The 27,481-nt window shown below is 43.3% G+C and overlaps 1 protein-coding gene across 5 annotated transcripts in view; it reads left to right on the top strand.

Moving 5' to 3' along the window:
* LOC105470663 (ZFP64 zinc finger protein) overlaps window positions 1-27,481 on the top strand; it is a 100,952-nt gene that overhangs the window by 16,933 nt on the left and 56,538 nt on the right. Inside the window, exons 3-6 of one of the 5 annotated variants that reach the window (XM_011722839.3) lie at window positions 9,828-9,989; window positions 11,107-11,169; window positions 15,592-15,843; window positions 22,678-27,354. In XM_011722839.3, coding sequence (XP_011721141.1) covers window positions 9,828-9,989; window positions 11,107-11,169; window positions 15,592-15,843; window positions 22,678-23,960 — 1,760 coding nt within the window. In that variant the 3' untranslated portion in view covers window positions 23,961-27,354. Of the gene's footprint in view, window positions 1-9,827; window positions 9,990-11,106; window positions 11,170-15,591; window positions 15,844-22,677; window positions 27,358-27,481 lie in introns of those variants that run through there. The other 4 variants (XM_011722838.2, XM_011722842.3, XM_011722840.3 and 1 more) reach the window with 4 other exon arrangements.

A 27,481-nucleotide genomic window follows, 5' to 3' on the forward strand; every position in this document is an offset into this window, starting at 1 on the left:
AAAAAAAACGAGCTAATAGAATAAACAGGAAGTTCACCAAATAAGGCATGTTATTGGAAGAATAAATGTTGAAAGGGAGTTTAATCTCACTAATTACATATAAAGGAAATGAAAATTAAACTCAAGTGATCTCATTTTGTCCTGTCAAGTCTCTCTGTGACAGCCAAGGTTAAGGGGAAAATGCAAATTATTTCAGTTTTCTGAAAGGATGTTATATAATCACCAAGTAATAAAACATTCGTACCATTTTAACCCAACTCTTCAATTTCAAGGAATGTACTCAAAGAAACGAGGGATAAATTTTAACTTCTGGACAGGTTTTACTCATAAAAGTCAATTCCTAGATATCTCCTCCATGCCCAAGAAAGGGAAATGGTTAATTAAACTATTCAGCAACCAAAATGATGAAATATTATGTGGCCATTAGAGGTTGTGTTTTCGATGAATGACAACATGATGTTTTAACATGGCAAATGTTTCATTAAAAAAAATAAAATGATTTAAGCCATGATCCTAGTTTTATACTTTAAAGATAGATTTTATACTTTTAAAATATATTTTCTTTTTTATTTGTTTTGAGACGGAGTCTCGCTCTGTTGCCCAGGCTGGAGAGCAATGATGTGATCTTGGCTCGCTGTAACCTCCGCCTCCCAGGTTCAAGCAATTCTTCTGCCTCAGCCTCCTGAGTAGCTGGGATTACAGGTACCCGCCACCACACCCAGCTAATTTTTATATCTTTACAAAACACAGACGAGGTTTTGCCATGTTGACCAGGCTGGTCTCGAACTCCTGACCTCAGGTGATCTGCCTGCCTCAGCCTCCCAAAGTGCTGGGATTACAGGCGTGAGCCACCGCGCCCAGCCTTAAAATATATTTTCTATATATAAAAGAGGTTAGTCCTTTAGCTGATCATTAATTCAACAAATGTTCTTTGATCTCCTCCCCTTCACCTGGTTCTGTGGTGGGTGCACGGGGAACAGTAATGGAAAGAAACAAGGGTCTGTCCTCACTTAACTCCTCCAACCAAATAGAAGAGAGAATAGTCATTAAATAATTTCTCAAGTAAGTATTTAATCAAACAAGGGTCTGTCCTCACTTAACTCCTCCAACCAAATAGAAGAGAGAATAGTCATTAAATAATTTCTCAAGTAAGTATTTAATCAAACAAGGGTCTGTCCTCACTTAACTCCTCCAACCAAATAGAAGAGAGAATAGTCATTAAATAATTTCTTAAGTAAGTATTTAATCACAGTAGCGATAGGAGCTTTGTATAAAAAGTAAGGATGTAGGCTGGGCACCGGTGGCTCACATCTGTAATCCCAGCACTTTGGGAGGTCGAGGCAGGCAGATTACTTGAGGTCAGGAGTTCAAGACGACCCTGGCCAACATGGTGAAACCCCCATCTCTGCTAAAAATACAAAAATTAGCCGGGCCTGGTGGCACGCACCTTTAGTCCCAGCTATTTGGCAGACTGAGGCAGGAGAATCACTTGAATCTGGGTGGCGGAGGTTGCTGTGAGCCAAGACTACACCACTGCACTTCAGCCTAGGCAACAGAGCCAGACTCCATCTCAAAAAAAAGCAAGGATGTGTATTGCCATGTTTTGACAGCATTGGGAAGTTTTTTCTTTGGTTTTTCTAGAGACAGCCTTGCTCTGTCACCCAGGCTGGAGTGTACTGGTGCCATCCTAGCTCACTGCAGCCTAGAACTCCTGAGCTTAAGCCATCCTTCCACCTCAGCCCCACGATTAGCTGGGACTACAGGCACACACCATCACACCCAGCTATTTTTTTGTATGTTTTTGTGGAGACGGCATCTCCCTTTGTTGCTCAGGCTGATCTCAAACTCCTGGTCTCAAGTGATCATCCTGCCTCAGCCTCCCAAATTGCTGGGATTACAGGCATGAGCCTGGACAACAACAACAAAAACTTAGCCTAGTTTTTTCTTCTCTGCACTTTTCTATGTAGAGAAGAAAATCCTAAAATTCGTGTTAACTTTTATTTTGCAAAAATTAACATTGTAAGTTAAAAAGAGAAAAGGATTTATTAAATGGAATTTTTAAGTTGAAGAAGGGAAGGAGGAAGCAAATCAGATAGGGAGATATCAAAGCTGTCTTGAGATGTCTGAAAGGCAATTTGGTAGAAAAGGAGCTACGGTTGATTCATGTGAGCCCTAAGACGCCACAGAGACAAACTTCAGAGAAATAGATTTGGATTATGTATGAAATTCATATAATAGTCATACATTTTAAGCAGCATCATGATCAGACAACTCAGTATGTCCCTGCTACAAACCGGAACTAAATACAATAAGCAATTCTCAGATGCACACCTGAACACGCAGGAAAGAAGGGAAATCCCCTGGAGCCAGAAAACAAAACTAAAAGCAGCAGCAGGTGTATGATGCTGTGAGCTTCTTGTATCAGGGACAGGGTCTGATCTCACTAAACAGGAGACTTGATTTTAATGGCCATACCAGGGTAGGGGCTGAAGCCCTGAGCTCTTGTAAAAAGTTAGACATAAGACCCCTACATAAAGAGGTGGCCCTTGCTGCATTCTCGGTGAAAAGAGGGACTAGAGAATATTCTTAGGGGGTGGGCAAGTTCCGCCTCTACTGGAAGCACTTCCCCCCAAGGTTATGAGTCATCCCGCCTCAGCAGATGTGGGGCATTTCACTTTCTTCTAGGGTGCTCTGAGATTCCCCAAGGCTCATGTCACTCATTATGCCAAACCTGAATAAAGATAAATAATAACCTATTGTGCATGGTTACCATAATGTCCACTGAGAACTCTCAAGAACTTGCAGTGTGCCCGGCTCGCAGTACACCTTATCCTTCCCTTGAATCTTTACTAGAACAACAAGATCTAAGCTCTGAGATCAGTGCAATATCCCCATTTTACCAACAAAAGAACTGAAGAGCAGAGAAGTGACTTGGTCAAGGCTCTACAGCTATCGAGTGGAAACAGAGGTTGGTCCAGGGTCAATCTGACTGTACACACACACACAGATACACACACACACACACACCCCTGTCAATGAGTGGCGACTCCAGCATCAAATCACATGCACATACCCAAGTTGGTCCAAGTTCATTGTGACCCCACACACACACACACACACACACACACTCACCTGGCGATGAGTGGCTACTCTGGCATCAAATTGCATACAAACACCCAGTTGGTCAGGTGCAGTGGCTCACACCTGTAATCCCAACACTTTGGGAGGCCGAGGCAGGCAGATCACTTGAGGTCAGGAGTGTGAGACCAACCTGGCCAACATGGTGAAACTCCATCTCTACTAAAGATACAAAAACTAACTGGGCATGGTGGCAGGCACCATGACTGGGACTGAGTAGTCCCAGCTACTCAGGAGGTTGAGTCAGGAGAATCGCATGAACCCAGGAAGCAGAGGTTGCAGTGAGCCAAGATCATGCCATTGCACTCCAGCCTGGGTGACACAGCAAGACTCCACCTCAAAAAAAAAAAAAAGAAATTGGGGAGGCCGAGCAGGTGGATCACCTGAGGTCAGAAATTTGAGACCAGCCTGGCCAACATAGTGAAACTCTGTCTCTACTAAAAATACAAAAATTAGCCAGGTGTGGTGGTGCGTGCCTGTAATCCCAGCCACTAGGGAGGCTGAAGCAGGAGAATCACTTGAACCCGGGAGAGGGAGGTTACAGTGAGCTGAGATGGTGCCGTTTTACTCCAGCCTGGGCAACAGAGCAAGACTCCATCTCAAAAAAAAAATAAAATAAAACACCCAAATTGGTCCACGGTCAGTCTGACCATGCATGTGCACACATACACAGAGACAGACAGACACACACACACACACACACACACACCCCGGGGATGAGTGGCTACTCCGCCATCAAATCACATGCGAACAACCGAAGGGAATGAGGAAGGCCTCTGGTCGCCAGCAGTCCCTCAGTGATTACCATAAGCCTTTCCCTGGGGTGTCTCTGCAGGTCCTGCTCTTCACAGCAGATTCTAGAAAGGCCATGTGTGTGGGAAGGGATGCCCTTGATAAATCCAGCCAGGAGGCGCCAGCAAGCCGACTACCTGGATGAGAGTCTTCAGCACCGATGCCCCTTTGTTGCTATTGAATTCCGGACACCTGCAACAGAATAGTATTAATATAATAATTATATGCTTCCATGTTTTATATTCATATGTTACCTTCTCACTGAGGCCTTCCTGGACCTGCTTAAAAGTGCATGCCCACTGGACGCGGTGGCTCACGCCTGTAATCCCAACACTTTGGGAGGCCGAGGCGGGCGGATCACAAGGTCAGGAGATCAAGACCATCCTGGCTAACACAGTGAAACCCCATCTCCGGTAAAAACACAAAAAATTAGCCAAGCGTGATGGCGGGTGCCTGTAGTCCCAGCTACTTGGGAGGCTGAGGCAGGAGAATGGCGTCAACCCGGGGGGGCGGAACTTGCAGTGAGCGGACATCATGCCACTGCGCAAAGCAATACTCTGTCTCAAAAAACAAAAAACAAGCAAACAAAAAAAGTGCATGCCCACCAGCATTTTCTGGTTCCCTTCCCTGCTTTCTTTTTCTTTTTTCTTTCTTTTTTTTTTTGAGACGGAGTCTTGCTCTGTCGCCCGGGCTGGAGTGCAGTGGCCGGATCTCAGCTCACTGCAAGCTCCGCCTCCCGGGTTCACGCCATTCTCCTGCCTCAGCCTCCCGAGTAGCTGGGACTACAGGCGCCCGCCACCTCGCCCGGCTAGTTTTTTTGTATTTTTTAGTAGAGACGGGGTTTCACTGTGTTAGCCAGGATGGTCTCGATCTCCTGACCTTGTGATCCGCCCGTCTCAGCCTCCCAAAGTCTGCTTTATTTTTCTCCATAATATTTACACCACCTGATTTACACACTGTGTATTGAAATACTTATTGCCTGCACCACTCCTAACTAGAATGTCAGCTCCATGAGGGCAGGGATTTTTGTCTCTTTGGGTCAGGGCTCTGTTTCTAGTGCTTAGAACAGTTCCTGGCACACAGTCAGTACCGTACCTCATAAACATTTGCTGAATAAATTAGTGAATAAAGTCAACAGCAACAGCAACTTTACATGCCTGATTTCTGATGGTCACAACGTCCTAGGAGACAGGAATGGAAATTGTCCCTTCTCCAGGTAAAGAAACTGAGGATCAAGGAGGTAAGACCTCACAGCCTAAGCTCTGGAGCACACCCTTTCTGGTCTGTAGCCATCTACTTTGGGATGACTCAGGTTACATGGGATTAGCCCTGCCCCCAAAATAATCCCTGCACCTGGGTTCCTGAATCCCTTTGCTGTTTTTTGTTTTTTTGTTTGTTTGTTTGAGATGGTCTGCCTCTGTCACCCAGACTGGAGTGTAGTGGCATGATCTCAGCTCACTGCAACCTCTGTCTCCCAGGTCCAAGCGATTCTCCTGCCTCAGCCTCCTGAGTAGCTGGGACTACAGGTGCGCACCAGCACACCTGACTAATTTTTGTGTTTTTAGTAGAGACAGGGTCTCACCATGTTGGCCAGGCTGGTCTCAAACTCCTGACCTTAAATGAGCCATCCGCCTCAGCCTCCCAAAGTGCCGGGATTACAGGCATGAGCCACCACACCCGGCCGTTTGCTGTGTTTAACCTACCCACTCATGATGCTTCCTGCTTCCTCTCCAAGACACCAGAGCACAGGCAACAAAAGTGAAAATAGACAAATGGGACTACATTAAATTTTTTTTTTTTTGAGATGGAATTTTGCTCTTGTTGCCCAGGCTGGAGTGCAGTGGCGTGATCTGGGCTCACTGCAACCTCCGCCTCCCAGGTTCAAGCGATTCTCCTGCCTCAGCCTCCCAGGTAGCTGGTATTACAGGCATGTGCCACCACGCCTGGCTAATTTTGTATTTTTAGTAGAGACGGGGTTTCTCCATGTTAATCAGGCTAGTCTTGAACTCCCTACCTCACATGATCCACCTGCCTTGGGCTCCCAAAGTACTGGGATTGCAGGTGTGAGCCACTGTACCCAGCTGGGAGTACATTAAATCTTAAAACTTGTGTGCATCAAAGGAAACAGCAGAAATGAAAATGCAGCCTATGGAATGAGAAAATATTTGCAAATTATACATCTGAGAAGGGGTTGATATACAAAATACTCCTGCATTTCCCTCTGCTGGGACTTGCCCAGGCTTATGGTAGAGGACAGTTAAGAGATGGAGCCCAGCCAATCCCTGGGGAGAGCAGAAAGTGGCAGGAGGGTGAAGGGCCTACCATCTACCTTTCAAGAGAGTGCCGAGGAGCCTGTGAGCTGACTTGTAGGGAGGGCCTGGCCATCCATACTCACCCCACAGTGAACACCTTCCAGCACAGGAGGTCACTTGTACAGGAAGTTGTAGAGCAGAAGGTTGGGAGGCCATGGGAGTTTGACCATGACCCAGCACCCTGGTTTTAACACCAAAAGTTCTTGAGAAACCCCAGTCCAAGGCAAACAGGGATGGTTGATCATCCTAGCTCATGAGCATTTCAGCTGAGAGTTTGATGCACAAGTGCCAGAGTCTGGTTCTATTGAACTGTAATATATCCCCTTTGACATTTGTTGAGATTCAACCATGGCCACATCCTGTGCTACTGAATTCTCGTGTTAAACTTTGCAACATCCTTATGAAGTGGGCATGGTGATTATCCCCATTTATAGTGAGAAAACAGTTCAATGAAGTTACATGACTGGCCTGAGGTCACATCCACAGTGAATGGTCAAACCTGAGCTTATATCAGTTGGAAGATGCATTTTAACATATCGGAAACAACGATGCATTTTAGAATCAGTGAGATTTCTGTCAACCAACAGGCAGTCCAAAAACATTACTTGGCTGTGCATGTGAACAAACCTGATTTCAGTGGGTCACATTTTTCTCACCTCAGCTGCGTTGTGTGCAATTTTGGAACTATATGTCTTGAGTTTAATTGCTGTTTAAAATGTCTTCCAAGATGTTGCATAATGAATCAAGTTGAAGATGAAAAGTAATTGCTTACCCAGAAATGCCTGAAAACAGTAACAGGGGTAAATTTGATATTAATGAAGCAAATCTTCATTGTTGGAGGAGTGACTGCAATTGCACGTTCTTGCAAAGCAACAACCGAGAAAGGTGGAATTCCTCATATAGACAGAGCTGGGTTAAGTTCTACTGTCAAGATAGATGGAAAAGGATGGTCTCTGCTAGTACTTCTTAAACTTGAGTGTGTATCAGGATCACCTGGAGGGCTTGTTAGAGCACAGATTGTTGGGTGCACCCCCAGAGTGTCTGATTCAGTAGGTCTGAGATGGGGCCCAAAAAATTTGCCTTGGTAACAAGTTCCCAGGCAGCTCCAATGCTGCTGGCTAGGGACCATGCTTTGAGAACCCAAGCAGAGCAAGAGAAACCGGGAGAAATAGCCAGATCCTACAGAGTAAATGAAAACATTTCAACAGGAGGCAGGTGCAACTGATTCATGCATCAGAGATACTTGGCGTGAAGACAGGAAACATCAGTTTGTCGGAATCTTTCAGCTGACTTTAAAGCGAAGCCCTTGACTTCCCTACACACATTTCCATTGAGAAAAATGGAAACTATGGCCTTACCCAAATACCAAATGCTGACAGCACCAAGGTATCATTTGACATGTATCAGAGTGATATGGTCACTACTGAAGGTGCCAAAAAGATGGACATCAGGAACCTGAGTTTCCTGCCAAATGTCCAAAGAAGTCAAGAAAAGCCCATTTGATAAATATAAAATAAAATACCTCAAAAAAGAAAGTGGTGTCATCATGTGTTTCATTGGCAGCCTTTTCATCGTATATGAAATTATGATGCATTTTACAATCTAAAACATCCTAGATTCAAAGAAATACAGTGTTTGTTTTAAGAGAAAAACATAACTAGTGCCTGGAGCCTGTGGCATGGATATTAGTGCTTTGGACAAAGCTAAAATAAATAGTGATGTTAAGCCTGTGCTGACTTAAATCATCTGTAAATAAAATGTCAAAAATGTCAAAGATGGTGTCTGAGTGACTGAAGTTTGGGAAACAGAATATTACAGTGGCTTTCAAAATCATCACTAAGGCCTATTAGCCTGAAAGGTTCACTCATTGAACAAGCCTCCATTGGTCATATTTACTCCATATTTGAAGACAAATCTTCTTGTGACAAATTACATTCTAAGAAAGATAGAACCAAAAAGAGAAAGAGGAGGGAAGGGAAGAAGGAAGGAAGGGGAGGGGAAAGGAGGGGAGGGGAGGGGAAGGGAGAGGAGGGGAGGGGAGGGGAGGGAGGGAAGGGGAGAAGGAAAGAAGGAAGGGAAGGGAAGAGAAGGAGGAAGGGAAGGAGGGAGGGAGGGAAGAAGGAAGGAAAGGAAAAGAAAGGAGGGAAGAAGGGAAGGGAGGGAAGAGAGGAAAGAAACATGCTTAAGTCCAGACTATAAATGTAGTTAGCAAAGTAGTCACAGAATTTTTTATAACAAAAAAATTTGAGACTGCCTATCTTGTCTTTTAAAATTTATTAATTTATTTATTTTTTGAGATGGAGTTTCACTTTTGTCACCCAGGCTGGAGTGCAATGCCATGATCTCGGCTCACTGCAACCTCCACCTCCCACGTTCAAGCAGCTCTCTTGCCTCAGCCTCCAGAGTAGCTGGGATTTCAGGCACCTGCCACCACGCCTAGCTAATTTTTGTATTTTTAGTAGAGACGGGGTTTCACCATGTTGACCAGGCTAGTCTCGAACTACTGACCTCAGGTGATCCACTCTCCTTGGCCCCCCAAATAATGGTGTGAACCACCACGCCTAGCCTACAATTATATTTTATATTAAGTCTGTGTTTTGCTATTTTTTTTTTCTTTTTGCGTCAGAACCTCAGTAAGAGTACAAGGAAATTTTTTGAGGGGGGAAATGCTGAGGAGAATGTCAATTAGACTAGTTTTGCCCCAAATCCCTTCTATCAGTTCCCGTTTGGTGTTTTATTAGGATTTTGTCCTATAGCTTATGAAAACACCTAAGGCATTTGGCTGCAGCTAACAGAAAACTTACCTGGCATAAATTATAGAGACATAAATTATAGGGACATTTCTTGTTCATTTAAGAAGTCTAGGGCAGGCATGGTGGCTAACACTTTGGGAGGCCGAGACAAGTAGATCGTTTGAGCTCAGGAGTTTGAGACCAGCCTGCGCAGCATGGCAAGATGCCAGTCTCTACAAAAAATACAAAAATTAGCCAGACATGGTGGTGCATGCCTATAGTCCCAGCTACTCGTGAGGCTGAGGTGGGAGAATTGCTTGAGCCTGGGAGGCCGAGGCTGCAGTGTGCTGTGATTGCACCACTGCACTCCAGCCTAGGTGACAAAGTGGGACCCTATCTCAGAAAAAAGAAAAAGAAAAAGAAAAAAGTATAGATTTGAGTGGTTTCGGAGTTCTGACTCAGCATCTGATTTTCATGTTTACCCTTACGGTTATAGAATGGCTGCCACAGATCCGGGCATCGCGTCATCATTCCAGCATGTAGAAAGATAGGAAGTACGGCAGCCAGGGTAACAAGATGAGCTTTTCTCAACTGCGTCTTTTTCCATCTGCCCTGCCTACCCTTTCCCTCCATACTATTTTAAATCAGGGAGGAAAATATTTTACAGAAGCCTCCCAGAAAATGCTGTCTAGTGTCTCATTAGCTAGAACTGGGTCACATGATCACTCTGAAGCCACAAAGGAGGCTGGGAAAGCAAACTAGTATGTGCATTCACTCTACAAAGAAAAGTAGGCAGAGGGCATAGCTAGAGGGCATTTATATTAAGAAAATTAATAATCACCATATCTTTTAGTTTCAGCTCCAGAATTTGTTTTTGAACATGGCTATCAAACTTATCTGCCCACGGAAAGTAATGAAAACCAAACAGCCACTGTCATCTCTCTCCCTGCCAAGTCACGCACCAAAAAGCCCACAACGCCACCTGCTCAGAAAAGGCTTAACTGTTGCTATCCAGGTAAAGGCAGAATTATGTTCTACTTGCGTAGAAGGTGTGACATTTAACCAGGCTCCAGGGCTTTTCCTCATGAGTTCCTGACAAGTGCTCATGGAAGTGCCCCAAACTACCTGGCATAAAAATCAGGGCCCTCTGGCATTTGCATCAGCACATACAACCTGTCTCCCACTGTCTGTGGTCATTCTGCACCTGGGTTCTAAGACTTTTCTAGGCATAGGCCTTTGAAGTGGAACTCATGAAAATTTCAGGTTGCTGTAAATTTTTTTCCTATGCTATAGCTTAGGACGACATCCAGTAAAAAATTTTCTTTCCTTACCTTGGTTTTAATGTACTTGGAAATAATATCGGACATACAGAAAGTTTGCAAAAATTGTACCAAAAAAATCCCTGTGTGCTCTTCATCTCATCTAGATTCCCCAAATGTTACCATTTTATTATATTTGCTTTGTCATTCTTTGTATATATACAATGTATATACAAGTGTAGTTTTCCCCAAACCATTTGAAAGTTGCTGACAATGCAATGCCCTTTTGTTCCTAAATACTTCAGTGTGTATTTCCTAAAAACCAGAATATTCTTTTAAATAACCACAGGACAATCATCAAGATCAGAAAAGTAACATTTATAGGTACTATTATCTAACCTACTGACCTTAGTCAGATTTCATCATCAAGCGTCCCACTGATGTCCTCTCTACCATTATCAAAAGAGTGACATTTTCCCCCTCTGGTCCAGTTTCCAACCAATTATTACTGATTGCATTTAGATTTTATGTCTTTCATTTCCTCTAATCAGGAACAGTTAAGCATTTATCTTTCATAAGCTTGACATTTTTGAAAAGTATAGGCCAGTGATTTTGTCAAAAGGGCCGCAGTTTGGGTTTATTTGATGTTTCCTTATGATTAGATTCAGGTTACGCAGTGTTGGCAGGAACCACAAAATGACATTGTGTCTTTCCCGGTCATCACATACGAAGGCACATGAGATCTCTTTTTCCCCATACTGTGGTGTTAACTCTTGTCACTTGGGTAAGGACGTTTCTGCCAGTTTTCTCCCCACTAAAAGTTACTAAGTTTCCCTGTATGATTAATCTTTCCTTTTTTTGTTTTTTTTTTAGGTTGCCAATTCAAGACTGCTTATGGCATGAAGGACATGGAGCGGCATTTAAAAATTCACACGGGTAAATAGCATTTCTTTAGCACATATGCCCTCAACACCTGCTCTGTGCTAGGAGCCGGGGACCCACATAGGTCAGATGAATGATACCACTCCAAACATCACTGGCTGTTACGGGAATACAAGTCCAGATTTCAAAAAATAAGGTGCCATTTGTACACATGATTTTGGCAGAAAAGTCTTTAACATAATAAAATCCAGCTCTGGAGAGGATGTGAGCAAACTTAGCTAAGTGGGAATATGAACTGCTACAGCCATTTTGAAAATGATTCTGCCAAAATTAATTAAAATTTGAATGCACATATTCTCATTTTGAGGAGATGATCCTACAAGTGCATGTGTGTGTGTAATGATTAGTAAAGAGAGGAATAATGGGAGAGAAAAGAAACTGTCTCTTTTTTTGTCTTTTTCTTTTATTTTTTGAGACAGGGTCTCACTCTGTCACCCAGGCTGGAGTGCAGTGGCACTCGACCTGCCCACCTCAGCCTCCGGAATAGCTGGGACTACAGGCAGGTGTCACCACACCTGGCTAATGTTTTGTATTTTTTATAGAGAGGGGGGTCTCACCATGTTGCCCAGGCTGGTCTTAAATGCCTAGACTCAAGCGATCCATCCACGTCGGCCTCCCAAAATGCTAGGATTATAGGTGTGAGCCACTGCACCTGGCCAAGACTTTCCTTTTATGTATCTTTACGTTATATCACTGAATACAGTGGGTGTGTGTTATTTTTGTAATTTAGAAAGGAGAATTTAATAAATACTTGTTTTAAAAGAAGAGGAAAAGATCAATGCATGGGAAAAGAAAAAAGTGATGATTTCTGGTGATTTTATTTTTCTTTAATATATTATTTTTATGTCTCCCAGACTTTCTGCATGGAAAAGGAATTGCCTTTAGACTCTTTTTAAACAAAGTGTTAGATGCTCATATTCAAATGATACAGATTTAAATTTAAAAAGTATAAATGTGTATAAGATGCAGTGACTTTTGGCTTTGGCTTCACTAATTGCCCAACACCTGCTATTTAGCTTCAGCCTTTGGAAGATGAGTAGCCAACAGTTATTTCTTATATTCCTTGGCCATGACCAGTAAGTGCCTTATTGCACTGGGGTCACCATCATATCTAATCAGCCTCACAGTGTCATGCCATCTGGATTTGTTCTAATGATCCAAATATTAAGTTTCAAGTATTGATTGGCAAGCATTCTAGTGTAATAAGCAATGAAACTCTCCATGTGGGTTTCATATGTTGAGGTTTCATCCATCAAGCCATAGCATATTTGTTATTGAAAGAATAAAGTACTATAATTTTTGTTTTGTTTTGTTTTTTGTTTTTCTGAGACGGAGTTTCACTCTTGTTGCCCAGGCTGGAGTGCAATGGCACGATCTTGGCTCACCGCAACCTCCGCCTCCCAGGTTCAAGCGATTCTCCTGCCTCAGCCTCCCGAGTAGCTGGGATTACAGGCATACACCAACACACTCGGCTAATTTTTGTATTTTTAGTAGAGATGACATTTCTCCATGTTGGTCAGGCTGGTCTCAAACTCCCGACCTTAGGTGATCCACCTGCCTCGGCCTCCCAAAGTGCTGAGATTACAGGCGTGGGCTACCGCATCTGGCTGAGTACTATAATTATTAATGATGATAGGGAAAGCTTTGTAAAAGTACAAGTGAGGGCCACAACTTTGTCTATTTCTGCAAATCCACAGAAAATATCTTCTACACAGTTAGCCCACCTGGTGTTTGTAGGATAGTTTCTGCATAACTGAAGTGTCTCTGTCTACATTTTCAAGTTTAAATGTATCCTCACCTTAGTTACCTTCAGAGAGTGGGGGCATGCTTAATTACCCCTGGGGTTGGGGTTTGGGGGAGCAACAGCAACAGAGCTCTTTACCAGCTGAGTTGGCCAAAAACCATTGAGCTCTGCCAACATCCAGCATCTGCCCAGTGTTGCAAATACCCAGTGTAGTGACCACAGGAACTACTGAGCCACTGACAATGCTGGTAAATTATTGTTACTGGGCTTTTTAATTTGATGACTAAAATTTTTTTGTTTTTGTTTTTGTGTTTCTTTTTTTCTTTTATTTTTTTTTGAGACAGAGTCTTGCTCTGTCACCCAGGCTAGAGTGCAGTGGCACGATCTCAGTTCACTGCAAGCTCCACCTCCCAGGTTCACGCCATTCTCCTGCCTCAGCCTCCCAAGTAGCTGGGACAACAGGCACCTGCCACCATGCCCAGCTAATTTTTTGTATTTTTAGTAGAGACGGGGGTTTCACCGTGCTAGCCAGGATGGTCTCGATCTCCTGACCTCATGATCCGCCCGCCTCGGCCTCCCAAAGTGCTGGGATTACAGGCGTGAGCCACTGCACCTGGCCTACTAAAATGTTTAATAATAAAAATGCTTTTTTTTTTTTCCTTTTGAGATGGAGTCTCACTCTGTCACCCAGGCTGTAGTGCAGTGGCACAATCTCGGCACACTGCAACCACCGCCTTCTGGGTTCAAGTGATTCTCCTGCTTCAGCCTCCCGAGTAGCTGAGATTACAGGCACCCGCCACAATGCCCAGCTAATTTTTTTATTTTTAGTTCAGAAGGGGTTTCACCATGTTGGCCAGGCTGGTCTCGAACTCCTGACCTCAAGTGATCTGCCTGCCTCAGCCTCCCAAAGTGCTGGAATTACAGGCGACAGCCACCGTGCCCAGCCAAAATGCTGATCTTTAATAAACGTTTAGATGTATTCTTAAATCCCAAATATTTATTTTATGATGACAGTGATCAGCTTTGGCTGACTATTTCAGCACTTGGCTAGTTACGATTTGGTCAGGATAATATTTGATATATAAAGTAAAAAAAAGAAGATCTTGACTCACAGCCACCTCCTTCCATAACCAAAAGTCAGCTGTCCTAACATACCTCTGTGTCTCATTCTGAAATATTTGCATGCCTAGACCAGGTCTAAAAACACACACATTTAATTTTTTCCATGTCTTATTAAGTTAATACAATACACGCTATCAGTGCAACTTGCTTTTTTTCAATTACTTTTGCACATCGTTTCACATCACTATGTCATATTGACTTACTCTTTTTCATGACCAAGTAAGGAATGGATTCAATAATTCATGCATATCCATACAGTGAAATACTTCAGCCTTAACAACCATGTTGTGGATATGTAATGATATGAAACAGGTCATAGAAATTACTGTAAGTGCAAGAAAGTAGTCAATAGGGAGGCAGTGCAGTGTTTGCCAAAACACACACACACACACACACACACACACACACACACACACACACGCACGCGCGCGCAAGACGGTCCTGGGTTCTAATCCCAGCTGTTGCAAGGATTAAATATAGTAATTCAAAGGCACAGTGCCATTCAAAAAGTGTTTAAATTGATGTTAGCCAGGAGTTTTTATGTACCAAAAACATACACACACACACAGATTGGAAAAATATACACCAAAAAGTTAGCAGTTGTTCACAGATGTCAAGTTGACATATGCATTAGTGAGGTTCAGATTAAGCTGCTGTAAGAATGAAACTGAAACACCAGCTCTAACAAGCAAGATAGGGGTTTGTATCTGTCCCGTGTAACTGTCCGGAGGTGAGCAGGCAGGTCGGGACAGGTGGGCAGCTCTGTCCTAGGGACCATCCAGGCACTTAAGTTCCTCCCACCTCATTCTGTTACATGACTCCACCATCTGCAGGTATGCCACCCTCACACGCTCACTCACCTGCCCTCACCCGCTCACTCGCCTGCCCTCACCCACTCACTCACCTGCCCTCACCCACTCACTCGCCTGCCCTCACCCACTCACTCACCTGCCCGCACCTGCTGCCTTACCCCCATGCCATGGCTAGAAGCAGGAAAAGAGAAAATGTAAAAGGCAAGCAGTTTCCTCTCGTGAAAGAGACACACTTTACTTTCTCTGCCATCGCTTTGATAAAAACTTAGTCACAGATCACACCTAGCTGCGGGCAAGGCTGAGAAGTGTAGTCTTTCGCTGGTCAGCCATGAACTCTGCTGAAACTTAGGTGTTCTAAATTTTAGGGTGCATCTCTGTTGTGAAAAGGAAAAAGGAGAGAGTGAGTATAAGAGAAAATTAACACAACTGTTATTATTTTACTTACCTATGTTTTAAAATTTTATTTTAATTGCCTTCTATTTTTAATTTATACAAAATGTATAAGAAATTCATATTCATCATTTAAAAAATTCAAGTAATATCAATAAGGAAAATGGAAGAAAATTCCCCTCTCCCAAGATGTTAGCTCTTTGCCAATCATCCACACAGTGTTTCAGGGTTCTCTGGATATTCTTTGGTGGTTGTATATGACTTTTTTCGTAAGGCAGTGGGAAATAAGCCTTTTCCTTTTTTAATCTCGTTTCCTGCTGCCATCTGTGTGTGTGTGTGTGTTTGAAGGAGACAAACCTCATAAGTGTGAAGTCTGTGGCAAGTGCTTTAGCCGGAAGGACAAGCTGAAAACTCACATGCGGTGCCACACGGGCGTGAAGCCCTACAAGTGTAAGACGTGTGACTACGCCGCTGCCGACAGCAGCAGCCTCAACAAGCACCTGCGGATTCACTCGGACGAGCGGCCCTTCAAATGCCAGATCTGCCCCTACGCCAGCCGGAACTCCAGCCAGCTCACCGTCCACCTGCGATCCCACACGGGTGAGTCCCGCCTGTTATTTGCTCTCTACACTTCCTATGGCATAAATCATAAGCACCTTAAAGCATTCAGCCACGATGGAAGAAATCGAGTTGGAACCTTTGCTCATCCCGTTGTTTGCAGTTTTGTTTTGTTGTTGTTGTTGTTGTTGTTTTGTCTTGCTCTGTTGCCCTGACTGGAGTGCAGTGGCGCTATCTCAGCTCACTGCAACCTCCACCTCCTAGGCTCAAGCAATTCTTGTGCCTCAGCCTCCCAAGAAGCTGGGATTACAGGTGTGTTGCACCACACCCAGCTAATTTTTTGTATTTTTAGTAGAGATGGGGTTTTGCCATCTTGGTCAGGCTGGTCTTGAACCCCTGACCTCAAGTGGTCTGCCCACCACAACCTCCCAAAGTGCTGGGATTACAGGCATGTTGTACCATGCCCAGCTAACTTTTTCTATTTTTAGTAGGGATGGGGTTTTGCCATATTGGTCAGGCTGGTCTTGAACCCCTGACCTCAAGTGGTCTGCCCACCTCAGCCTCCCAAAGTGCTGGGATTACAGGCATGAGCCACCGTGCTTGGCCCATTTGCAGTTTTGCTTTTCAGCTGCCTTGAAGAGCCTTTCTCAGTAAAATAGGAGAAAACCATGAAGTTTATAGCTTTATACATATGTATATCTCTTTATATAACTTTATAACTTATTCACTTGTAAAGTATGTAATTGAGGAAGTGCACGAAATAAAATACAGGTATAAGTCATGTATCTTTGATAAATTCTGCATAATGATTAGGCATTCCAGTCATTTTTGAAGCATCCTCTAGTTCAGCATGGAACAGCTTGACCAAAAAACATACAGCAAAATTAGCAGGGTAGGTAACTCAACAAATTACATACTTCTTTCTTTTGGTGTATCAGTTAGATAAAGATTCCATAATGCTGCGATAACAACCATGAAATCTCAGTGTTGTATTATAAACATTTGTTGCTAACATACTTTAGGTCAGCAGGAAGTTGACTGGACAACTCTGTTGATCTTGGCTTGGCTTAACCACATGTGTGGGGAAGGCTGGGTGCCTTCCAGATTTGCCCGGGGATCTGCTGACCGTGGGCTGGCTGGCTGTCCACTGGCCTTGCCTGAGGCAATCTGGCTGTGTTCTGTGCATCTCTCATCGTCCTCCCGGGACCATGGACTAACCCGGGCTTGTCCTTCTCATGAGGATGGCAGAGGTGCAAGCAAGGAAGCCCCAGTGTAAGCCCATTTCAAGTCTTTGCTTCTATAAGTTGTCAAGCATCACATTGGCTAAGGCAAGTCACATGTTTCATCCTGGTGTCAAGGGTGGAACTGAGCTCACTTACAGTGAGAGGTCGTCACAGTGTTACGTGGCAAAGATCAGGGATGCAGGGAAGGTGAAGAACTGGGACCTTTTTTTTACTTTTTTTTTTTTTGAGATGGAGTCTCGCTCTGTCACCCAGGCTGGAGTGCAGTGGCGTGATCTCAGCTCATTGCAACTTCCACTTCCTGGGTTCAAGTGATTCTCCTGCCTCAGCCTCCTGAGTAGCTGGGATTACAGGCGCATGCTGCCATGCCTGGCTAATTTTTTGTATTTTAGTAGAGATGGGGTTTCACCATGTTGCCCAGGCTGGTCTCAAACTCCTGAGCTCAGGCAATCCACCTGCCTCACCTCCCAAAGTGCTAGGATTACAGGCGTGAGCCACCTCGCTGGGCTGAATTGGGACCGTTTTTGCAAACAACCACAGTCCACCTTTATCCTCACCATCATTCACATCTCTCTGACAGGAAAAATGCGTTCACACTTTCCGAAGAACCCCACAAGTCTCATCCAATCATAGGATCAGCCTTAAGGACCACAGTTGTGTGATCTCCCTTGGGTCTGGATATGGTTTCTCTTCATCTAGAGATGGTTGAAATAAAAAACAAGTTGTCTGTCCTGATACACCCAATATACAGTGGTAAAACAAAAAGCCAAAATAATTACCATAATTCTACCATTTGAAAGTAGTATAAGACACATGCACATGTATATTTATTGTGGCAGTATTCACAGTAGCAAAGACTTGGAACCAACCCAAATGCCCATCAATGATAGACTGGATAAAGAAAATGTGACACATATACACCATGGAATACTATGTGGCCATAAAACGGGTTGAGTTCATGTCCTTTACAGGGACATGCATGAAGCTGGAAACCATCATTCTTAGCAAACTAACACAGGAACAGAAAACCAAACACTACATGTTCTCACTCGTAAGTGGGAGTTGAATAATGAGAACACATGGACACAGGGAGGGGAACGTCACACACTGGGGCCTGTCAAGGGGTTGGGGGCTAGGGGAGGGATAGCATTAGGAGAAATACCTAATGTAGATGACAGGTTGATGGATGCAGCAAACCACCATGGCACGTGTATACCTGTGTAACAAACCTGCACATTCTGCACATGTATCCCAGAACTTAAAGTATAATTAAAAAGAAAGAGAAAGAAAAGAAAAAGAAAAAGAAAGAAAGAAAGAAAGAAAGAAAGAAAGAAAGAAAGAAAGAAAGAAAGAAAGAAAGAAAGAAAGAAAGAGAAAGAAAGAAAGAAGAAAGAAGAAAGAAAGAAAGAAAGGCAGAAAGGCATTTGTCAGTCCCTGGTCCATAGCATTTCTGAAATTCTTTTGGGCACATGTTCCCAGGTTCCCCCTACTCAGGGGATAGGGAATGTTTCTTGATTAGGCCTTGGCTCAGCTCTTTGGTTCTTAACCCTGCCCATTGGAGCATCCTTTCCATCACTTTCCTAAGCTACTTCTAAAAAAGATTGCAAAATGTACCTTTGAGAAACTTTCTCAGCTTGCTTCCTGTCTGCCAACAGCTGGAGGTCTTTTACCTTTTGTTTTAGTAAGGCTGGTGACAGTGTTGCTGGTAGAGCTGTCTTTAAAAACTGTGTGAGTTTCCTATGTATCCATTTGCCAAAAGCGATACCCACAATTCTTTTGGAATCTTGCCTCTTCTTCTAAACTCAATTATAGGTACTTTTGGCATTTAACCTTCTGTGGGTTTTAGGAGTCCTTTGTCCAGCTGAAAGAACATACTTGGCACCAACTTCATTCTCACCATTCTTAATTCCCTTTTGAAGATTTTATTAAAGAGTCTTACATTTAGACACCTTATTTCACATTTGGTCTTCACTCTGAGACTAGTTTCTTAGATTGATCTTTGTCCCAGGCTTTTGTCTTACCTGGGAAAGCTGGCTGGAGAAGCTGGCTGGAGATGAGAAACTATATCCAGTAAATCTTTGACTTTCTGTCTTCCCTCTAAATTCTGCTTAGTAAATGTCCAGTTCTTTTTTTGAGTTTGTCTCTTTCTTGTAGTCTTTTATCATATGCAGCTTATAAGACACTTTCACTGTTCTGCCTAGAATTTATCTCTTTGTTCAAGTCCAAAACTCATTATGTACATTTTCTGTCTTCTAAGCTACCATGAGTGACAATCTTACCAAATGTTTGCCATTAAGTAGTGTGCATTGCCATTTTTCCAGCCTCCACATGCAACCCAATCTCAAAACCAATGCTCTGTATTTTGGTTCTCTGTTATGGCATCACCCTTTTTCTAGATACCTGTATCTGTATCCATTGTCTGTTGTCACAGCGATGCAGCGTAATAGCCCACAAAACCTCAATAGATGCAATATGCTTTTTCTGTTCACCTATGAGGATCAGCTGGGCAAAACCAGCTGACCTTGGCTGGGCTCTCTTATTAGTCTGAGGATCTGCTGGTTATGGACTGGCTATCCACTGGCCTTGGCTGAGGAAATCAGCTCTGCTCCATATGTCTCTTGGTCTTCTCCTGAGACCAGCAGTAGGTAGGCCAGGATTGACCTCATGGTCATGACCGAGGTGTAAGCAAGCAAGCCCCAGTGCACAAGTCCATTTCAAGCCATTATTTGTTTCAAGTGACTAAATATACCTTTGGCCAAATCCAATGGTTGAGGCTTTTATCATGGATCATGGGAGAACATCCTAATGACAGGGCAGAGGCCGTGCTACTAGGAGGGGTGGGAGGTGGGGAGATGTGGGAACATTTTAGTAATCTACAGCAAGTTAAGACATTGGCATAATCGATGCCCCACTGATTTGCTTCAGAAATTTCCCCCAGCCTAAGTTAGAGAAGCTGAACAATTCATGTATGAAAATGGTTCATTTTTATTTACAAGGATGAAGTTACTATTTATAGCAGCATCTTTAAATTGGTCTAGAAAACGTGTGTTTTTCAAAAATTTAAATGTGTGCCATTTATGCATGGTCTTCGTGGAATGTTCATTTTCCCTTTTATAAATCTGTGGCACTTGTAAAACTGTAAATTAATAGGATTTTGTTTTTACCCTTTCGGTGATTTGATAGACTACATCAACACTTGTTTGAGTAGCAACCCAAACTCAAGGAAGATCTGTCAGCTTAAATATATGTCGCTTATTCATCCAACATTCTTTAAACCTCACTATGTGCCAGACACAGTGGGAATCAGGTAGTAGGCAAGAATGAACATAGTCATTATGTGTGAAGACCTTAGTGTCCAGTGGGACTATTTGCCCAGTATACTTCATTAAAGTAATGTTTATGGTTAAATTAAAAAAAAAAAAAAAAAAAAGACAAAGGAATTTGTAACCTTTGCTTTCATGCCAAAGGGTGTTGTTAAGCTCTGCAACTTAGCTGTGAGATTTGGTTTTCTGGATTTTCTGGGTCTCACCTCTGCAGATTGCTAAAGAAGTGAAAAAAGACTGTCGCTATAATTTTGGCAGGGATGTAACTGGAAAACCTAGTAAAACATTCTGGAGCAAGGATTCTGACTTTGAGTCTACAGACGTCTGCCCCTGAGAAATCCATGAGTAGATTTGGGAGGGAGGTCCTTGGATGGGAAAAAAAAAAAGTCTTCATTTTCACTAGCCTGTATTGAAATTTGACATGTCCTTCAATTATGAAAACAGGCAACCAATCTGATAACAGTGCATGTAAAGTTGTCGCCAGTGGAAATCAAAAATCTCTTCATAATGATTGCTGCAGATAGAGTAAAATATCTTTTACACTCCTCTTTATTTAGAAATGACTGTAGTTACTAGACCTGCCACTAGGTCTGATTCGTGAACACATTAATGAAACACACACATTGGCATATCACAATTTTTTTCTTTAATAACTATTTTAATATAATTGGTTTCTTTTATATTCCTATTGGTTCTTCTTTTAGTTTTTTTGGTACATTTAAAATATTATCTAAGAAGGGTTCCATGGACTTCACTAAACTGCCAAAAAGGGGTAATGGCATAAAAAAGGTTAAGAACAACATTCTAAGGCAGCAAAAGGCCCTTTTTCTGAAAAGGGCCAGATAGTAAATATTTTAGACTTTGTGGGCCATGCAGTATCTATTACAAATACTCACCTCTACCATTATGGCAGGCAAGTAACCATATGTAAACAAATATGCGTGGCTGTGTTTCAGTAAAACTTTATTAATAGAAACAGGCTATGGGTAGGATCTAGCCCAGAGGCTGTAGCTTACTGTTCCTTGTTCTGGAGTTTAATATGCATGATCTTGGTGGTATTCAGTCATACAAAGCATTTTTTTAGGTTTATGTTTAGGCCTCTCAGTGTTCTAGAAGCTTGTTCAATTGCCCCCTGCCATCTTTGTTTGCATTCTTTAAGCAGCTCATGGTGAAGTAGCAGATCCTATGTCAAAAAGCTGGAACACCATCCCAGTCTTGTGGGTTTATGTCCTAAGAAAGCAAACATCTGTTATATGTACAGATAATTACCTAGCATCTAAAGATACCAGATTTGGAGTCAGCCTGGATTGGAATCCAAGCCCTGCTTTGCACTACTGGGTGACCGAGAACAAGTTATATAGTCTCTCTGGGTCTCAGCCTTCTCCTCTGTGTAACTGTGTTGAAAAACAATATTAATAATAGTACCCACCACAGGGCCATCTTCCCAGCATCAAGCGAGACCACGCTTGTGGAGTGCTCAGCATAGCGCCTGCCATCCCGGAAGCCATTGAAGAATATTAGCTGCTATTTTGCTTACTTAAACAATATTGAAATGAGGGGTCGCCAATTTGCTTGAATTGTCATTGCCTCAGATAATTTGGACTTGGCATTCATTGAGGAAGTAAATTTGGAATATGATATCCATTCAGATGTTTGCAGTTTCACTTGCCTTGCTCATCTTTCAGCGAATATGAATTTTTTTTAAAAAAAATCAAGCAGCTGGATTTTGTAACTTCACAAATAAAGAACGCAGCTGGCAATATGGGATAAATAAATTTTGTGCAATAAACACATCTTTATTAATAAAGATCTGCATGAAATAGAAGCTGGGTGTTTCCATCATTGTAAAACCATACTCCAATGAGTGCAGCACGGAGCTGACCCGTTCGAAAATGTATTGTTGAATCTGTTACAACATGTAACTCAGTCAAACTCAGCGGGTTGTGCCAAAGTCTTCAACTGTGAACCATTAACTAGCAGAGTGGGCACATTAACAGTATGAAAGATAGTTTGAGTGTTCTAAAGTATATAACAAGTATACTTGTAAATCTTATTTTATCTGGGACAATTAAATTGCTCTTTTCGATCTCCCATTTTTCTTCTGGGTTTGATACCGGTGGTGGTGGTTTGGGTCTGGGGAAAGAAAAAGAAACCCTGCCCCTGTTCCCCCACTCCCAGGGGCTGCTAGAAGCTGCAGTTAGAAGGTCTGCACCCACCCACCTTGTATAAGCGATTTTCTGGTGTGTGCTTCGGGGGGATCCGCTGTGGTTGTTGCCTGCCTGTTCTTATCGAAACTCACCTTGTGTTGACAGGGGACGCCCCCTTCCAGTGCTGGCTCTGTAGCGCCAAGTTCAAAATCAGCTCGGACTTGAAAAGGCACATGCGGGTGCACTCAGGGGAGAAGCCTTTCAAGTGCGAGTTCTGCAACGTCCGCTGCACCATGAAGGGGAACCTCAAGTCGCACATCCGCATCAAGCACAGCGGGAATAACTTCAAGTGTCCGCACTGCGACTTCCTGGGTGACAGCAAAGCCACCCTCCGGAAGCACAGCCGCGTGCACCAGTCGGAGCATCCCGAGAAGTGCTCGGAATGCAGCTACTCCTGCTCCAGCAAGGCCGCCCTGCGCATCCACGAGCGCATCCACTGCACCGACCGCCCTTTCAAATGCAACTACTGCAGCTTCGACACCAAACAGCCTAGCAACCTGAGCAAGCACATGAAGAAGTTCCATGCGGACATGGTTAAGACTGAGGCTCTGGAGAGGAAGGACACGGGCAGGCAGAGCAGCCGGCAGGTGGCCAAGCTCGATGCCAAGAAGACTTTCCACTGCGATATATGCGACGCCTCCTTCATGCGGGAGGACTCGCTCCGCAGCCACAAGAGACAGCACAGTGAGTACAATGAGAGTAAGAACTCGGACGTGACCGTCCTCCAGTTTCAGATCGACCCCAGCAAGCAGCCCGCCACGCCCCTCACTGTGGGACACCTCCAGGTACCCCTCCAGCCCAGCCAAGTGCCCCAGTTCAGCGAGGGAAGAGTCAAAATCATCGTCGGGCATCAGGTGCCACAGGCGAACACCATCGTCCAGGCTGCCGCCGCTGCAGTGAACATCGTCCCGCCTGCTTTGGTGGCCCAGAACCCAGAGGAACTCCCGGGGAACAGCCGGCTGCAGATCCTGCGCCAGGTCAGTCTGATCGCCCCTCCTCAGTCCTCGCGGTGTCCGAGCGAGGCGGGCGCAATGACCCAGCCGGCTGTCCTGCTGACCACTCACGACCAGACGGACGGAGCCACTCTGCACCAGACTCTCATCCCCACGGCCCCAGGTGGCCCCCAGGAAGGCTCTGGCAATCAGACTTTCATTACCAGTTCGGGTATTACTTGCACTGACTTTGAAGGCCTAAACGCCTTGATTCAGGAGGGGACAGCAGAAGTGACAGTGGTGAGCGATGGAGGCCAGAACATCGCAGTGGCCACCACTGCGCCGCCGGTGTTCTCCTCCTCTTCCCAGCAAGAACTACCCAAGCAGACCTACTCCATCATTCAAGGGGCAGCCCATCCAGCTTTGCTCTGTCCTGCTGACTCCATACCAGATTAGTGCTTAAAAAACAAAAGGAGTGGGGGAAAGGAATTGAGAAAAAGAAATCATAAGTAGAATTCTCTAAAAGGTTTGCTCTTCATGTTTTCTTTGTTTTGTTTTGTTTTTGAGACGGAGTCTCGCTCTGTTTCCCAGGCTGGAGTGCAGTGGCGCAATCTTGGCTCACTGCAAGTCAGCCTCCCAGGTTCAAGCGATTCTGGTGCCTCAGCCTCCCAAGTAGCTGGGACCACAGGTGTACGACACCATGACTGGCTAATTTTTGTATATTTGATAGAGACGGGGTTTCATCATGTTGAACTCCTGACCTCAAGTGATCTGCCCACCTCAGCCTCCCAAAAGTGCTGGGATTACAGGTGTGAGCCACCATGCCTGGCCGTGGTTTGCTCTTAATATTTTTAAGGATGGCTGTGAATCCCCCTGGCCCCATAATAAATTGTAATTTTATACTGCTTACTATAATTTTTTTAACACTGTAACAACTTTGAGACCACCTCTGAATCGTCACATCATACTGTTGTAGAATCTTAAATGTTACCAAGGTGATTCCAATGAGGGGTTGGAATTAAATGCATTAAGTAGTGAATATATGTATTTGTTTCCAACTTGATTTTCCAACTCTGGTAAAGGTTTTTGTCCACCTTATTAAATTTGTGTAGTAAATGGTACTTCCCAGCCTCTCTTTTGCCCCATTCTGGAATACTCCCCAGAGTTTGGGGGGATTCATGTTTTCCACATGTAAGCCTGTTGGCATGAAGGACCATTTTCTACATAATGTGACATGGATACCTGACCCCCCAAAAACAAATGTTTAGTGCTAATGCGCAGCAAATGAATGGTTCCCTAATAAATTGGTATCTGATTAAAATATACTGAATGTTAATGATTCTTTAGAGCCAAGGTCGGATTTGGGAATGATGGGGTGTGAGTCATTAGTCAAAAACAACCTGAAGCAGCAAAGGTTTTTAATCCTCTCATAAATATCACACAGTCATCTTACCTCCTCCACAGTCACATTAAATAGATGTGGTACCTAACGTGATAAAGTGATCCATCCCACTGTCGTTTTCATTTTGAAACCTCAGACTGACAATCCTGGCATTTCTGTTTAGATGCAAAAATGATCAAAGTTTCTACTAACAAGACAGAATTTTCTAGAATAGCATTTTTGAGATGTTAATATCTGTGCAGAACCCAGATGAGTGGACTGAGAGCGTACCTAGATTTTTTCCAGAGCATAGGTTGTATTGAGAAGAGGAAAATTCAAATTGTGCGGTTTTCCGTTGAGATGCTGTTTGATCAGTAGGTGGTGCCAGAGAGCAAGCTAGAATCACCCATGCTTGTACCTTAAGCCATTCTCTAGTGGTGTAATACCACTCATTTCTGCTGTCAGCAAGGATTGGTGAGAAGAGGTTACTCTTGCGACAGAAGCATATTTAGAATATTATGAGAATACTTAGATACATTTTTGCCACTTTTATTCTTCTTTCTTTGATCCATAATATTTGAACACAATTTTGATGACTTGCTATATTATATTTGCCATAATTTCTTTATTTTCCTATCATCAATGATAATAGTGAGTTATTAGCTATGGTTTTTGGTAAGAAACAGAAAAGGCTTGCAGTATACAATGTTAGTGATTTAAATAATTTTGTCACTTCAAACTCACTGCTTACAACCCTTTAGAAAACTGTTCTGCTTTTGAATTTCAGCTGGGAAACTTCCATTGTCCTGGTCCTATTTTCTACATCTTTCTTTTTTCCCACTTTTTTCAACTGTAAAGGATTTTTTCCTGATTATAATGTGTATTCAAGATAGAAAATATGAAAAACAGAATATTACTAGAAAAAAATAGAAGTTACTAATAATCTTACTGTCCAGATACAAACTATACAGACTGTAACCATTTTGATGGACTTCCTATCAATCTTTTTTTTTTTTTTTTTTTGAGACAGTCTCTCACTTCGCCCAGGCTGGAGTGCGGTGGTGCGATCTGGGCTCACTACAAGCTCCACCTCCCGGGTTCACACCATTCTCCTGCCTCAGCCTCCCGAGTAGCTGGGACTATAGGCGCCCACCACCATGCCCGGCTAATGTTTTGTATTTTTAGTAGAGACAGGGTTTCACCATAGCCAGGATGGTCTCGATCTCCAGACTTCATGATCTGCCCACCTCGGCCTCCCAAAGTGCTGGGTTTACAGGTGTGAGCCACCGCACCCAGACCCTATCACTCTTTTTTTATGCTTATGTATATATGTTTTCTACTCCAGTTATAAAGTTGTAGTTTAATTAAGCATAATATTTTTATATTCTATATTTCTTTTTGCATCCTTAGATCTCTACCTACCAGCTGCCTTCCATATATATACATACACAAACATACATACACATGCATGGACATGTACACACATGCATATTTGATTTGTTGGTTGTTTTGTCTCTTTACAAACTACAACAGTAAAACTTATTCTTTGGAATAAATTACACACAGAATTGTACAAACACCAAGCCAACAACTTCCAGCCCCTCCATATTCTCACCCCATCCAAGGTAAGTAATGTTAGGTGCTCTGTATTCTTACCAATATACGTGGACTCAAAAGATAACATAGAAAACGTTTTCCTAGTTCTACAGTAATTGTATCATACTCTGCACATTTCTCTGCAACTTGCTTTGATTATTCCATCTATAGACCTAGTTTTTTTAAACAAACGTTACAGACATGCCAGGGTTTAGTCCGTCATCTTGCTATTATGATTATTAAGGTTGTTTGAGGAATAGTTTTGTCATTACAAACTGCCCCAGTAAACTTTCATATTCTGCTCTTTTTTTTTTTTTTTCTGTAAGTAGATTCGAAAGAGTAAGTTTCATGGAGCTTGCATAGTTTGTACTTACATAAATATGGATTAATTTTCACAATGGTAGTCTCATCCATGATGTGGGCCTAACTACCTTTGGAAGTTTTGTCAATCTGCTGTGTGAAAATGGTTATCTGGCCTTCGTGCACTCCCCTAGCTGGTGGTGTGGTCTGCGTTTTCTGAGACATCTGTGCATAGGCTGGTTGACCATGTGTGCTACTCTCTTCTGTGAACTTAGAACTCTTACTGCCTCCTTTTTCTCCTTGGCTGTTGGGAAGTTGGGAACACTAACCCGACGTCAGTCACACATTGCTGAGTTTCTTCCCCTCCTGTCATTGTGTTTTGACTTTACTTGTGGGGCTGTCACCATATAAAAATGACTGTCTTTTTCTGTGGTTAGATGCTCCTGTCGCTTCATTTGTGGCACCTGTATTTTCTAAGAACATCCATCCTTCCCCTGAGATTAAATTGGTTTTCCCTTTGGTGTTTTTCCTGCTTGCTTGTTTGTTTTTCATTGGCTCCTTGCTGCAGCCAGAATTCTTTTCTTTTTTTTTTCCTTCTTTTTTTTTTTTTTTTTTTTCTTGTTTTGAGACAGAGTCTGGCTCTGTCGCCCAGCCTGGAGTACAATGGCACGATCTCAGCTCACTGCCCGCTCTGCCTCCC

The sequence above is a fragment of the Macaca nemestrina genome, chromosome 15 (assembly GCF_043159975.1).
Source record: "Macaca nemestrina isolate mMacNem1 chromosome 15, mMacNem.hap1, whole genome shotgun sequence".
Taxonomy (NCBI): Eukaryota; Metazoa; Chordata; class Mammalia; order Primates; family Cercopithecidae; genus Macaca; species Macaca nemestrina.